The 15,773-nt window shown below is 37.6% G+C and overlaps 1 protein-coding gene and 1 long non-coding RNA gene across 4 annotated transcripts in view; both read left to right on the top strand.

Annotated features, from left to right (window-relative positions):
* nedd4l (NEDD4 like E3 ubiquitin protein ligase) overlaps nt 1–5,649 on the top strand; it is a 48,138-nt gene extending 42,489 nt beyond the window's left edge. For all 3 annotated transcript variants that reach the window (XM_062435253.1, XM_062435254.1, XM_062435252.1), the window contains 10 exons: nt 132–253; nt 336–406; nt 557–652; nt 780–853; nt 1,024–1,084; nt 1,332–1,391; nt 2,024–2,131; nt 2,946–3,042; nt 3,509–3,581; nt 3,700–5,649. In XM_062435253.1, the coding sequence (XP_062291237.1) occupies nt 132–253; nt 336–406; nt 557–652; nt 780–853; nt 1,024–1,084; nt 1,332–1,391; nt 2,024–2,131; nt 2,946–3,042; nt 3,509–3,581; nt 3,700–3,802 (865 nt within the window). In that variant the 3' untranslated portion in view covers nt 3,803–5,649. The remainder of the gene's footprint in view (nt 1–131; nt 254–335; nt 407–556; nt 653–779; nt 854–1,023; nt 1,085–1,331; nt 1,392–2,023; nt 2,132–2,945; nt 3,043–3,508; nt 3,582–3,699) is intronic.
* A 4,376-nt stretch (nt 5,650–10,025) lies between these two features.
* LOC133995318 (uncharacterized) lies at nt 10,026–11,669 on the top strand. Its single transcript, XR_009927149.1, has 2 exons — nt 10,026–10,267; nt 11,019–11,669. It is a non-coding gene; the product is annotated as an uncharacterized LOC133995318 (long non-coding RNA).
* The last annotated feature ends 4,104 nt before the right edge of the window (nt 11,670–15,773 follow it).

Here is a 15,773-nt window from a genome sequence, read left to right as displayed (position 1 = left end):
GTAATTTTTTGTAATATGTTCCCCTCATAGCTTGCAGCTGGAAAACAAACCCAGTAACATTACAGCGGCATTTAGAAAAGCAGTATGTAAATGACTTTTTTCTTGTGTGCTCTTGTCCCGTGTCTCTCCAGAGACAACTACACTCTCCAGATAAATCCCAACTCCGGCCTGTGCAATGAGGATCACCTCTCCTATTTCAAGTTCATCGGGCGTGTTGCAGGGATGGCCGTGTTTCATGGAAAACTACTGGATGGTAAGCTACTTATCTGCAGACATACTGTTACAGCGCAGTGTTGTATTTACTTACATCACTTACATGGAGTCTTCTGCTTTAGGTTTTTTCATCCGGCCCTTCTACAAAATGATGCTGGGAAAACAAATCTCTCTTAAAGACATGGAGTCTGTGGTAAGATCTCATCACATCTAAAATTATTAATGGATTAATTATTTAAAAGTTTTGCAATTTTGGACCACTAAGTGTAGAGTTAGAGGCTGAAATATGTATAGTATTTTGTTTTAATTTGTCTAATTTAATCTTTATGTTGCATCCATGCAGGATAGTGAATACTACAACTCTCTCAAATGGATTCTGGAGAATGATCCCACTGAGCTGGACCTGAGGTTTTGTATTGATGAGGACAACTTTGGACAGGTGCCTAGGAATAGAATCAGTTCATGTTTTAGTTCAGTTTTTAATTGGAGTAAGGTGTATGTGATGTAGTTTTCCCGCTGGTTTACAGTGGCCTTTATTGTTACTGTGTTTGTTTGTTTTTTATCAGACGTACCAGGTTGATCTTAAGCCCAGTGGCTCGGATATGGTGGTCACCAACGAGAACAAAAAAGAATACATAGAGTAAGAACATTATAAATGTTTTCTTCCTGCTTCATCCTTTGTATTTTTATTTATGGTTATAGTCTTTTTTTCATGAAACTACACCATCAAACAACTTAAAAACCATGTCTGCAGTATGTCAGGTGTTTATTTATGCAAATGCCAATAATAAAAATCTCCTCTTTTAACAGCCTGGTCATCCAGTGGAGGTTTGTCAATCGGGTCCAGAAGCAGATGAACGCCTTCTTGGAGGTATGTATGTGCAGTACTATGGTTGCCACTTGGGGGCAATGTGACCACAGACTATGATTAGCATGTTTTAGGCTAAGTGCTAAGTGCTGTATAAGAGTTAATGTCATCCTGTGTCTAAACCTGTGAATATCCATAACATTTGAAACATACTGTCAACTTTTAACTTAAGTGGATTGTTCAGTTATTATGTTTCTTGAATTGTATTTTCATGAGAACAGTTTTTTTTAAATTCCCTTTTTGTTTTCAGGGCTTCACTGAGCTCATTCTCATAGATCTGATCAAGATCTTTGATGAAAACGAACTGGAGGTATGGATTCTGTATTTAATCTGTTGTGTCATTCTTAGAGAAAAGCTTCACAATTTTACAAGTTTGTCAAACAAACATTGACAATTGTATTCTTGCTGCAATCACTCTTCCTGTTCATACTGGCCATTAGGAGATCCCTTCATACTGCACTTTCGATGTAAGTGATGGGGGACAAAATCCACAGTCCTTCTTGCATGCAAAATGTATTTAATGAGGTTTCAAAATTTGGCACAAAAAAGACAAACTTTGAAATATATCTACTTTATTTGACTAATTCAGATGGCTGAAGCCTCATATTATCTTCAGATGAACTTTGAAATATATCAGAACAATGACTGTGGATATTGTCCCCCCTTACCTACTTTGAAAGCACATTAGGGAGACCTTTTAATGTTCAGTATGAACAGTTGGAATGCTGTTTCAATGTTCATGTGGGCACCAAACTGTTGTCTTATAAAAAATGTGAACCTATCGTTTAAACCTTATCTTCCAACCAACAAATCTGTGTACATAACAGTGTGTTTAATGTAACAGTGAGGATTTAACTTGACACAGTGCCATCTGAGAAGGAAAGTGACACTGACGGTTGTTTGCTGTCTCTCTCTTCTGCTTCCTTTTGTGTCTCCGTGTAGCTGCTGATGTGTGGTCTGGGTGATGTCGATGTCAACGACTGGAGACAACACACTGTTTACAAGAACGGCTACTGCCCCAACCATCCTGTTATTCAGTGGTTCTGGAAGGTATTGCTACATATCAGTTAGAAAACCTCGATAGTGAAAACTGGTTCCAGTCATCTTTCCCTCCATGCAGCATGCGACAGGTTTGCTGGCCTCGCTTTTGAAGATCAAAGTCTGTTTGGAAGAACAGGCTTGTTTGCTCTGATGAAAGAGTCTGAAGTAGTACCTGCCCTTAACACACACACACACACGCACACACACACACACACACACACACACACACACAGCAAATACACTTAGACAGCAAACAATACACACAAGCTACAATTTGTGCATGTATACGCTTAAACACACACAGACAGCAGTGTCATGTCATCTGATTAAGTGAACTGGCGCAAACAGCTTCTGTTTTAATTTGTGCTGCCCGTTTGTTTCTACACAAACACACACATATGTCAGAGCATGGTCTGACATTACATAGATTTACATGAATTTCCTGGAGATTTACCCTAATCCTAACCCAAAACACTGGCTCAAATATCAGCTTTTGCCAAGCTTGGTACACAGCCTTTGTCCCCAGTTGGATAAGCTGTCCCCAATTATGTTGTCCTAAGTCTGAAATTTGTCCCTACAAGTAGCCTATAGTAGACCAAACACACACACAGGCTAGATTGCTCAACAGTTGACAAAAGGTTTTCCTGATTTGAGTAATTTCATCATCTTTTCTGTGTTCTGTAGTTGTGAAAATGATAAAATCTCACAGGTGTGGGTAGTCAATTTTAAATTCCCTTTTTTTAAAGGGTGGTAATTTATATTTGACAAATGGATTTTGGAAACCATTTGACATTGAGAAATGTTACTGTTCCTCTTTCGTCAGGTTGTCCTGTTGATGGATGCTGAAAAGAGGATCCGACTCCTGCAGTTCGTCACAGGAACGTCACGAGTCCCCATGAACGGCTTCGCTGAGCTTTATGGTACATTTTTTTTGCCATCATTTCCAGCTTGTACAACAGCAGCAGCTCTTTTTAAATCCTATATTAGCAGTTTAAATTGCAGTGCCTGAACTTCATGTAACAGTGACACAAAAATAGTTTTCCAAGAAAAGATGAGTCAACAGTGTACACAACAGTGTAGCTGTTCCAAGAATCGAGTGCTTTACAGTATACATACAGATGTGTAGATGAATGTGGGTTTTTTTAGAGTCAATCCCCCTGAAAAGTGTTTCATTACCTCAGATTGGGGGGGGGGATATTTTTTTGCCACAGAGAAAATAAATTCCTTGTGTCGAAAGTGTCTTCCGACATCTTTACTGCAGGCACAGACAGAGGTTTGTTTGAGGTTAAACTTCCATTTATGTGGTTGGTAGAGGCATACAAGCGCGTGTTGGTATTTCTAGTTCTAACACAGCCATCATAATTATTGTTTGTTTTTTAATGCCAGGTTCTAATGGTCCTCAGCTGTTCACAATCGAGCAATGGGGAACACCTGATAAGTTGCCAAGAGCTCACACATGGTATGTCACTACACGTACTCACATACCAAAAAAAGTATTTTTAAAATCTCAGTGGCAATGGCCTAATTTTTGGATTGCAGTGTTTGTAATTTGTCAAACATTTTTCCCCGTTTCCCAGTTTCAACCGCTTGGATCTTCCAACCTATGAATCCTTTGAGGACCTGAGAGAGAAACTCCTCATGGCCGTGGAGAACGCACAGGGCTTCGAAGGGGTTGACTAAAACAGCAACCCTCTGTCTGCATCCAACCAACCGACAATTTAAAAAAACACACAAAACAAAACAAAAAGCCACAGGGATGTCAAACCAGCTGCTGTAGCAGTTCTGTGTGAGCATGTTGTACTGTAATGCCTGACTGTGAGCCACCTTGACAGCATGGTGGTTTCGAGACTGTACAGCGACTTGTCGAGCCAATATGCCTCCGTCTTTATAACTTTTCAGTGTGCATAGGTCACTCCTTAAAGGTGCTGGGGGCTGGGGAAAGAAAGGGAGAGTCGCACTGTCTTTTTATCCACAGGCATGAACGATGAATGAGAGCTGGCCCTGATACTGTACATTTCTTTCCCCACTACCCTCGTCCTGTGAAAATCTACAGTGCTGGAATAACACTAATGCATTTCAATAGCTCCTTTATGTACACTATAGCACAGTATTTGAGCACCTTTCAGTGGAAGGGTCTTAGCATGGCCTTAATCTGGCTCCTACATGCACTATTTCTCTAAGAAACTGCAATGGCACTATGATCACAACTCTCTCAAATCCTTAGACCAACACCAGATTACCTTAGGAATGTTAGCCAATCACATTTCAGGAAATCGGCCACACCCCTCCATAGAGCCTCGTCTATGTTGTGTGATCAGATATCGCCGCTGCAGCCTTTTGTAGAGTATGTTTTTGTTTTCTTTTTTTTAGGTAAGGATTAAAGAACGGGGGGATGAAATAATCCCCAGAGATGGTTTTATAGTTTTTGCCAGTCATCATGGAACAGATTTTTTTTTTTTTTTTTAATTCATTGGTATCATTCTTGCAGGAAAATACTCTCAACGTATTTGTACTGATGAACAATGTTGTTTACTATTTTGACACTTCTATATGAGATGGTGTGTGAAGTGTAATTCTGGCTGGTCTGGGGGGAAAAAAACGATTAATCCATATCATTTGTTATGGTGATAGCAAATGTGCTGAATAAAATGTTTTTTATTGTAGTGCTATGGAAGCAGCATGAAACTGTACCTTGTGTTTGCTTTTGACTACATAGTAATTTGGACGTGTAATCAGTCTTGAGGTCGGGAAGGGAAAACTCAGAATGGGGGATAGTTTCTCTGAGATGTGCATCATGATTATATTAATATTCTCATGCCTGTTGCTGTTCATAATGCTGTAAATTGTTCTTGGAAAACACATTTTTAAGTTCTTTCATGATATATAAATATATGTATGTATTACATTTAACAGAAGTATTACTGATCAACAACACTAAAATGAAGCTGTGTGCGTGCGCGGGTGTTTGAGAGAAAAGCTGTGATTGCCACTGAATATAAAGCAGCACGTTTCTTACAAAGAAAAAAAATGTTTTCTTTTTTATGTTTGTTTCTCTCTCTCTCTCTCTCTCTCTCCTTTTTCTAACACCATTGAACCTAAAGGGCACTTTATAGATCACTCTGAGGTCATGTCGCCTATTGTATGTCTTTTGTCATTAACTTGAATGTGATTCTTCTTTCTTTTTTTTTTCATTCAGAGCACTTACCTGGTGCAATATAAATAGTCTGTAAATCTGGGCTGCTGCTAAGGTAGAAAAAGTTGACAGAAGTGAAGCAGAGACTTCACACCCTTTAGTATTCTCGGTTTTATCTCTTCTCTACCTTCTCCTCATCCCTTGTGTTTCTTCCCTCCTGTGATCCCACCACTCAAACTGATTCAGTAAAGATTAGTCCCCCTTTTATAGGAGGGTTTTTTTTTTTTTTTTAACAAATGACAGAAAATATCACTTTTGTTAAAGATTCCATCACTCCCTACAACTCTTTGTGGTTCATTTAACTCCAGTCGAAATAAAAATGAAACTTCTCAGACAGTGTTGTTTGACTTCATTGAGATTGATAACTTCACTTTCTTCATACCAGTAGTAGAAACGTTTGACGATTCATAAAAGTATGATTAAGCTGAAGGTAGATTTAAAAAAATAAATAAAAATTGTATCAAATTATAGATACTTAATGACATTTTAAATAACTACTACTCTTTGAAATATTAATAAATATTAACCCGAATTTCAACAACAGCCACTTAATTAGTGTTTTGCTGCAAGAAAGTACCATACTTAAATACAATTGTATATGTTTAAAATTAAGTATTCCTTTAGACTTTTATTCCATCACTTTCCTGAAAAGAAACACTGCAATTGCAGATACAAATTTGATTTAAGAGAGCGCTTATGCAGTACATCAAATGGTAACTTAAGTTTAACAGTGTACATAGTCCCTTACAAGTCATGAATACAATAAAAAGTACACAATTTTAGTCTGCTATAGTTATTTTGCAGCTTTTAGTTACTTTGCAATTTAAAGTTTTCTTCTACACAGGCATTATTCAATTTACAATGTTTTTTAATAGACAGTATAAAAGTGGCTCCATGTCAATCAAATAGTCATCAAATGTATGCGTACATGTTAATGCATCAGTAATGATAATTCAAACGAATTCACAATTTATACGAAAGGGTATTAAATTCCGAAAGCCAATATTCTGCATAATGAGTAGTTTTACTTTTAATACCGTTGGTCCATTTTTTTTCTCAGTTAGACTTTCCCTTATAACAGGGGTCCGTTCCCTAAAGCAAGCTCAGAAAAGCGGCGCTTATTGTTTAATGAGCCTAACAAATGAGATCAGGCTACAGCAGTTCCATAAAGGCCAATCCACGTTCACGCAATCAATCTAATTCAAGACAGGCTCGAGTATTCAGACTAATTGCGTGTGCACGCCATTATGAGCAGCCCACGACGTCGAACACAGATAAAACGGATTCACAATGACAAAATCCACCACAAAAGAGCCACAGAGCAGCAGTAGTCTCTAACACACTTCTGCTGGAGACATATGAAGAATTAAACATATGATCACAAAAAACAATAAATAAAATCCAAGAGAAAGGCTGGTAGGAAATAGCTAATCGATTGAATGGGTCTGATCTGTCTCTGAAGGTGCTCTCTTGTTGCAGTGCCCTGCGTGCGATTACAGCTCTGTTATGTTCAAGTTCCTCAATCAAGGGACAGGCCTTGACTAACAGGGAAACAGTGCATGGGTTGAGGTCGTTATACAGACTAGACCTTAATCAATTAACAGAAAAAGGGAAACGCCGAGACATGCATCCACTAAACACGTCTTAGTTTACTTTTTAGACATTATTTTAAATGTACTAATCAATATCCAATACCTTTTAAAACAGCACTTCCTACCAGTTAAAGACATGGATTTAAATATTACATCTCTTGTCCAAATATTTTTTTGCAGTTGTTCAATATTCATGAGGCTGTTATTCTGTCAGGCCTCAATGTTCAATATTATGAGCACACACACAGAGACACCAATACATACATATAGCCTATATATAATTAAGTTGACTATGTACTCGACAATATAGGGCTATGTATGAATGAATGTATATGAGTATTAAGTTGACTATATATATGTGTATATTTATATGATTAGGCTATTATTAAGTCGACTTTTTGTCAGATTTATGGTGATTAATGAAGCCATATAATATGTTAAATCATCTCTTTTCTTTCAGGATAAGTAGCGACTCAAGCTAAGCCTGACAATTAGCCTGGTCCGGATCAGGTTAGTTTGCCAGCATAAGTTGCCGTGGTAACTGAGCTTGAACTATGCTGAGCTTGCTTTATTGAACCGAATCTGCTGGAAAATGAGCCAGACTAACGAAATAAACCTGGCTTATTTGGTAATCCTGCTTTATGGAACAGGGCCCCGAATATCTTCATTTGGTGATATTGCACCTTTTACTTCTTTCACTGCTGATATTTTGACCAGATTTATTTGGTCCTATAGTCACAGACTTTACCTGACTGCATTATTGCCTTTGTGCATTTAATCAGTGCTGTTTCTACTTTTAATCATTTCTGACTTAAAACGGGCCAAAATATAAGTAATTCTGATAAGTGTATCAGTTTAATAACTGAATTTGAACGTTTTTACTTGTGTCAACATATTCCTTTCACAGTGGTTTATAAGAAAGTTTTTTAAAAAAGAGTTGTACTATTGTTTTAGTTCATCCATATCCAACCTCAGTGTAGTTTCCTGTCTTCTAAACATTTGTCAGTAAAATCAATTTTCAGAGCACCTGTCCTGAAAAATTAGTGAGACGTACACCTCCCCGTCTCTTTCTCTTTTATGTGTGTGTGCGTGTGCACATGTTGTGGTGAAGGAACCCCCGTTCATTCACACAGGCAATCTAGGAGTTATCAGCTCCAAGGACAAGCAAATAAAAGCCACCCTGCCAGTACGGGGACATTTTATCAAGCCCTCTTACCCTCGATCTGGTCACAAACAAACCAACATTCCACCTGTTTGAGGAAAAAATGTCACAAAGTGCGAAAGAGAGTAAATCTGATTATCTTTTGCATATTAGTGGACTTAAATCTTAATATAAATGTTAATTAAATGTATTTTATCTTGTTAATATGCAAAGATGATGAATCATAAGAAAGTTCAAACACATTTCTTTGGTTTCCTGTAAAAGATAAGACAGTTCTAGTAAAGATGAGGTCCAACTGTTTGACTTTACAGTCTATCAGTGTCTCAGAGGCTTTTGTTTCGTATGAGTCACAGTACTGACCCTGATGACAACCAGATAGGAAGTTTAAGGCTGCTGAAGTTTGAAAACGTTACATATTCTAATAATTAATGTTTTCAATTCCAATGTTGTTCTTTCATGTGGGCAAACTTTAAAAACCATTAATTTTGATGGTTATAATTCAGTAATATCCCCATGTCATAAAAACAGGAAAATCTCTAATATTATTAAATATTTTAAAATAGTTTTGTTTCAATTTTCACCACAGGGTTTCAATGTGCAAAACTTAACACAATTGAGCAGGGTTTTTTCCCCTTTTGATTTCCATCAAAATGTTACAATGTATTGAGTATATGTTACAGTAGAGTAATTTACTGTGGCTTAATGTATTTTAGATGATTAAACTTACACACAATTGCAATATCTAAGGTTTGGTCTTAAATAAAAACAAACTTTGCTGTAGAGGAAGAATAGAAACAGTAAATAACAGTAAAGCAGTGTGGTGCAATGACAATCATTATTTTTGCCTCATAGGATCCAGAGTCAGACTTTTAAAATTGCAGTCTTCCTATACATCATCTACAGTACAAGTTTTATATTTGCTGTTTGTATAATCTTGCAGACTCTCCTTTAAAGACAAAACTTTATTTCCAAATGTAAAAATTCACAGATGAAGAAGTTGTGATGCTATGAGAAGCTTACTGCGCAATATAAGTTTAATTTAATTCAATATAAATATTTCTCATTTTGTTAGCTATGTGAATACATTTAGGAGTAAAACATTTTAATTGTTATAGAGTTTTGCAAATTGCAACTCTTTTGTGAAAATAGAGACATGGCCATGGTAAAAATAATGTCATAATATAAATTCCCTAATAACTGAAGTGAGAACATGCATGAAACTTGTGCCTTTTTTAAAGTTTTATCATAGACAGACAGCGTGTATGTACAGTCATCTATAATGTAATCAACTGTGTGTAATGCCACAGAGGGTGAAAACTGAGCAGAGTGACACAATCTGATGTCTAGTTAAAGGGATGCTATTTCATAATCTGCCCTATAGATGACAGGATTTAATTTTTTACCTTTTAACTATTAACTTGTGAAAACTTGCACAATTCTTATCTGAAATATTTTAGTTGTAGGACTGTGGTGAGTCATTTGAGTTTGAGAATAGATAAGCAGTTTTTCTTTAACAGTTTTAGCATAAAGATAAAGACAGTGAGGATTTGAACAAACATTTTAAAAAATGCACACAAAAAAAATACAGAAATGCAAATGTGTTAAGTCTTGTGATTTTTACTTCACAAATGCCTAATTTTACTTCTTATTGTGTCTTCTACCTGCGTACCTCCTTTACTTTCTGGTTCCTCAACTCCACCAAACTTAACATTATATTTCATATATTTTCTGTCCATAGTGTTAAACCTGAAAGCATCAAGTCTGTAAGATTCACCACATGGTAAATTTCAGTGAAACCTTGGTTTTAAGGCCCCCATTGCCACACCAGGGCAGTTTTTTGGTCTCCCCCTACTCCACCCCTCACCTCCTACCTCTGGTCAGGGTCGATCAATACTTCCCCTGTAGCTTATCACTAATGTGGAACTGGCTGTTTGTCCAAAGCCTGCTCTGTCTACATAAAGACTTGGACACGGGGGACAGCAGCAAACCAAAATGCACCACGGATCACCTCATGAACCTGCAGCTCCGGGACGCACTACTGGACTTTTACTGTTTGGAAAGACTCATAGACAAAGACATGCTGGTGCAAGAAGGAATGAGCAGAGGAAAGAGAGTAGCTGGTGGAGGGGAGAGCTGGAGACTGACCACTGGGTGTGAATGAATAAAATAGGGAAGAGGGTCCACTTCAGAAGCTTTAGGTGAGTTGATTATCATCCTGCAACAGGTCTAAAGTCTTTAATATTGCTTTTATTAGAAAAACAAATAAGTCATGGACTAAGTTTACCAAATATAACAATTAGAAAAAAACTTTTTGTGGCATGATCAGTTCAGACATTTTATGTAATATATTTGTATTCAATCCACTGTGACACATAGCCTGAATCAGATGTATTTTCCTACCAAAAATAAGGCAAAATGTCAGAAATGGAGAATGAATTGGTGTTATCTCATTTTCTCGCTTTCTATCATGCTGTTGATCACACACACACACACACACACACACACACACACACACATACACACACACACACACACACACACACACACAAACACACACACACACACACACACACACACACACACACACACACACACACACACACACACACACACACACACACACACACACACACACACACACATGCACACAGCTGCAGTCATCCCCACAATCAGTAGAACAAGACGTGACTGGACTTTGGGCGAACTGTTCAAACATTCAGTTGTTTTTCCACATTTTTTATGCAGTTTTCTGTGCAGTTTCAGTGCTGTCTTATTTTTGTTTAGTGATAAATAAATGTGTGTGATTTCAGCTTTTGTTCTTCACAACTCTACCACAAAACACCCCACGCACACACATCCTTATCTTTTCCATACTGTATGTATTCCATGCTGTATTTTCTCTACTGTTCTTTCTATATGACCAAACTATTTTTCTCCTTACTTTGCCAGGTTGTGCATCCTCCGGATCACGTTAACAACCATCCTTCACCAGTAATACCCTCTGTCCTCCAGAGCTGTGGAGTGTGACAATGGTGTTTGTGTCCTGTGTATCAAACGCCATTATCACACTAAATAGCTACAGTGTGAAAAGGACCTCAGTGTAGTCCACCGTTTCCTGGTATGCCTGTTTTCCTCTTTTGCCATTTGTTTGTTCGGTCACTCCTGTATAGTCTTTATTTAAGTGTTTGGTTTTTTTGTAGATTCTTAACAGTTTCTTCTTACATATTGTAAAGTCTGAAAATGTTTCCCCACGTGTGAGTCTTGTCTATAGCCTGCAACATTTTACACCACACGGGTGGGGCAGGAATAAAAATAGACATATGCAGGTTATTGATTCATCATACATGATGTTGAGCCTCTGAGTGTGACCCACTTCCCTTTGCATTTGGGGCGCTAATTTGCTGCTGGACACCATCTCCTGTAAGTACAGATAAGAATAGATGTCCCATTTGTTTTCATGTTTCTGCCATTTATTGTGTTGTCAATTCAAACTTTCTCCAAAACTATAAAGTGATCATCTAATTAAATGATTAGTGATGCTGTATTTTACGACTGCCTACACCTTTGCAAATGACATAAATAAACAGTGCTTGTTTTGTTTTTTGTCTGCTGCTGTGGAGTGAACTTTTGCACTTAAGCCATTCTAGTCCTGAAATTCAAATAATGTACACATGATATTCATATGCCATAAATTCCCCCAGCCCTATATGTACAAAGATAAAACATATTTGCATGCACACACAGAGCACGATGCAATATACCATTCTTCAAACCCATAGGCTAGAGGTACCCTTGTAGGAAATGTTGATTTAATCCCATGAACGAGCATCCAGGAAGCATCTTCAACTAGCAACATCTCTTTAATAACAAAGACCTACTGTTAGATCACACACTGGACTTGACCCGAGAGCCATGTCAGCAATTCGGGTCAGTGAGAGTGGGACATATTATATAGAGACAGTTTGAGAGTGCAGTGGAACAGCTGGCATACTATTGAGAACATTTAGACTGCTGTATGTAGATGTAGCTCTGGATGTCAGGGTATTATTATTGGGATTAGTTTTACATGTCCTACACTGACTATAGACTGCGTTGGTATGAGCTATATTGCACCAGTTTAGTGTAGATGCTTAAAATGCTGCCAGACATTTGAACTCAATTGAACGAGCAGAAATAATAAAATGACAAATCAATCTCACGTCACACGTCACATGAGCTTAATGTGTACAAAATGTCTTTGTGTTCTTTCCAGAATATAAACATGAGCTCATTCTGAACACTAAAATTAACAAATACTTATCATTTAACAGAATTCATCAAATATGTTTGCAGCCTCTCAAACACGTAAACATTTAACCATTCATTCAACTGATCTCAAAACATTATGTGTCTTCTACCACGTGTATTTTGTCATTCAACCTACCTCATAGACATTTCCTCTAATCAATTAATAAACAAGTTCATTAATTTAATGAACTTAATCATTTGAAAACATCACAGACGTAGAAAAATAAAGAAAATACTGTAAAGAAAATGAATTGCTCCTCATCCATCGACAAAGCAATCTAAGACATCACAGTTCAATACTGTAGACAAACTGTATCATACATAATTTTCAAGTGTTCGTTAAAATTGTCACAGTTTTTCCAAAACTTGCAACAGAAAAGTTCCTACATTAAAAAAAACAGCACATTCAATCTCATATAGAAATCATCCATGGTGAAATCTTCATTAAATAAAAGGTATTGCTCTCTTTTGAGAACAACAGCTGCTGGTTGTGTAAGAAGCACTTCCTTCAGAGTCAATGTATCTCCTGCATCTGTCCTCAGTGCCTCCAATATTGGGAACACTTTTTGATACTGCAAATCGAGGTCCAAATGTGAGTGAAGCACATCTCCAAACCAGCTTAATCTCACCATTTCCATTATTACGACACCCTTAGTCCAAAATTCCCCTCCTATTATGACTTGCTCTTCACCGTTGGCCCAAAAGTTTTCTTTTTGGGTACAGCAGAAGATTGGGGTTTGGGTTTGGGAGCAGTTCCATGCTTTTTGGGTTTGGGCTGTAGAGATTTGAGACACAGGATCTCACAGAATGTGTTGCACTGGTGCAAGGCTTTGAACTGGTCAATAAAGGAGGTGGCACAATTTCCTTTGAAGCCCTTATATCTAAAAAATAAAAATACATACAATTATTAGCGTGAATCAGCAAATTGAATCCATCATTGGTCTTGTTCTCAAACAAAAGAACTCACCCTTTCTTGCAGGTGGCTATTCCCACATCAGTAAGCCTCATGCCCACTCCTGAAAACCACACAAGTTTGATATTTAGGATTCTCTTTGCAGATAAAAACTAAAATGTATGATAAAAACTCATGTATTTGCATTTTATGAAATGTCTTCTGTTTCCCTGACCTTGCATGTCAGTGACCAGCAGGTTACCCTCAGTCTTATGGTAGACCCAGTGCTGGAAAGCACAACATTTCCGCCCTGCCTCCGAGTCACATCTCTTCAGATTGATCTCTTTGCCGTCCTTGACCGAATACTTGACAAAGTCACCGATCAGCTCCTCCTCCAATGTGGCGTACGGGATGTCATTGGATGGACGGTAAACCAGGTATATGGGAATGATCCTGTAGTAGAATAATGAAGTATTCTAAATTATTCTAAAATAACTACAAGCACAAATGTGTTGCTGAGAGTTACTGTATGTTCTGCAAACAGTTTATCAAACATGACACTCACTCTGGGACCTCTCCAAAGGTTTCAACAGACTGGGCCGCAACGGTGTACATCTTGATGTACTCTCTTGCTGTGTTCTGCACTTGACACTCCTACACAGCAAAAAGTAAATTACAGTTGATGTATTTTCTATTTTCTGTATCAGAAGATCTCTATGCATGATGATTATGACACTAAAGATAAAATAATAAAATATATCTTGCGAACACTATCTTTTCCTGTGTTATTGTTTAATTGTGTTATTTTAACTCATAAGTGGATGATTAACATGTCAAAACAAACCCAGAGAAACCAAATAGTTTTCTGTTGTTGTTTTTTAAGTTTTGGGGCCCAAATGCTTAACTTATAATACTATAATAAAACATACAAATTCCTAAAAAGCAATTGTGCTTGCACGTGATGCAATAGGTGTTTTAATTTCTTTTAATGAAAATTAAATGACTTTGAGAGAGGTTTGTGCCCCCCCCCCCAAAACAACAAATCCACAGTTCTTACCAAATGTTCAATACTTTGATGCCTTTTATTCACCAATTACAATTCCCTGTTGTGCAAAACATACAATTTCGTTAAACCTTTGGCCCTCTGAGCATTTTATGTGATACTTTTCCACACAATTTTTTCACAAGATTTTTGGATCAATATGTTTTCATGTGGTAATGGTATTGGAATATGTTATAATATTACAGTTATATTTGCATTCATTCCATTTCCATCATTTTGAGGAAGAAAAAGTATGTGATGTAAAGTGACACTACAAACAATATCAGGGAAGGTGTTGTGCCTGTACCTCTACAGCCAAGTTAAAGTTCTTCTGAATGAGCTCATCGTTGTTTTTGGTCCCGTAGCTGATAGCATTGTGTACTTTGAGCACACAGGAGTGTCCTGGCAGTAAGAGTGGCACCTGGCCTCCCTGCAGCTTGGTCCTGAAGGCCCGCCGGTGCATCCCCTCCCCAAAGTGGGCCTTTTCAGTGATGATGCTGATAAGATGGTTCTCTCCAAAGAATTGGTCAGATAGGAAATCATCTCTGAATATAAGCTTTGAAAACTGAACATCCTCTTCTTCATTCCCCACATCTACGGGTTCAGCTGGAAAAGACAAAGACAGAAACAATATGTCAGCTGTTATCTGTCAACCTTTTAAAAGTAAACTGTGAAACATAATAAACCATTAGCTTGTTTTGACATCACAACTCACATGGGGTGGTCTTTGGAGATGGAGGGATGACAATCTCACTGAGCACTAAATAGTTGGAGAGTCAGAAATAAGTTTTTGTTTGTTTGTTAACTACCTTAAGTTTCACACACGTTTTTATACTGTAGGCCTAATTTGTTCTTGACTGTGTCCTACACTTATCATTATAGTAGGCAGTCATGTTTTATACCTTCATATGTGAGCAGATAGTCCAGGGTGACTGATCCATGTAAGCTGCTGAGTCGACAGTGGTACTTGCCCAGGTCTTTGTGAGAAGCGTAGGAAATGGTCAGTGACACTCTGCTCTCATCCCCTGCACTTCAGAGAGAGGTACACTGTCACAAAAAGCCATACACTATGACCTCTGTCATTAGATCTGAACATAATCTGTAATTTTGATTTATTATGACATGTAATAGATACACATTATGGCCACCCAGAATCCTTCCTATGCCGAAATTATTTATTGTGCGTGTTGATATTTAACTATTTTAGGTGCTCTCCTCTTGAGGAATACTCATGTTGACTGAAGTGTAATGCAAGGTAGCTATAGATAGATACATGAAGAAGGTAGCAGTTACACACTGGCAGCAACTGACTGCTGTGCAAAGAACAAGAAGATTGTAAGGGAGAGAAATAAATAAAGCCACATTTATTCCTGCATTATTGCATAACAAGACTTTTTCTAAAACTAAATCTTACTGCATGCTAACATGCTTCATTTCTACTTCTTGTACCAAAGGGGGCTTCTGCTGTTGCCAGAGAGTTTCT

The sequence above is a fragment of the Scomber scombrus genome, chromosome 15, assembly GCF_963691925.1.
Source record: "Scomber scombrus chromosome 15, fScoSco1.1, whole genome shotgun sequence".
NCBI classification, from domain to species: Eukaryota; Metazoa; Chordata; class Actinopteri; order Scombriformes; family Scombridae; genus Scomber; species Scomber scombrus.
The sequence above is the reverse complement of the archived record's forward strand: the minus strand, read 5'-3'. Positions and strand labels throughout refer to the sequence as shown.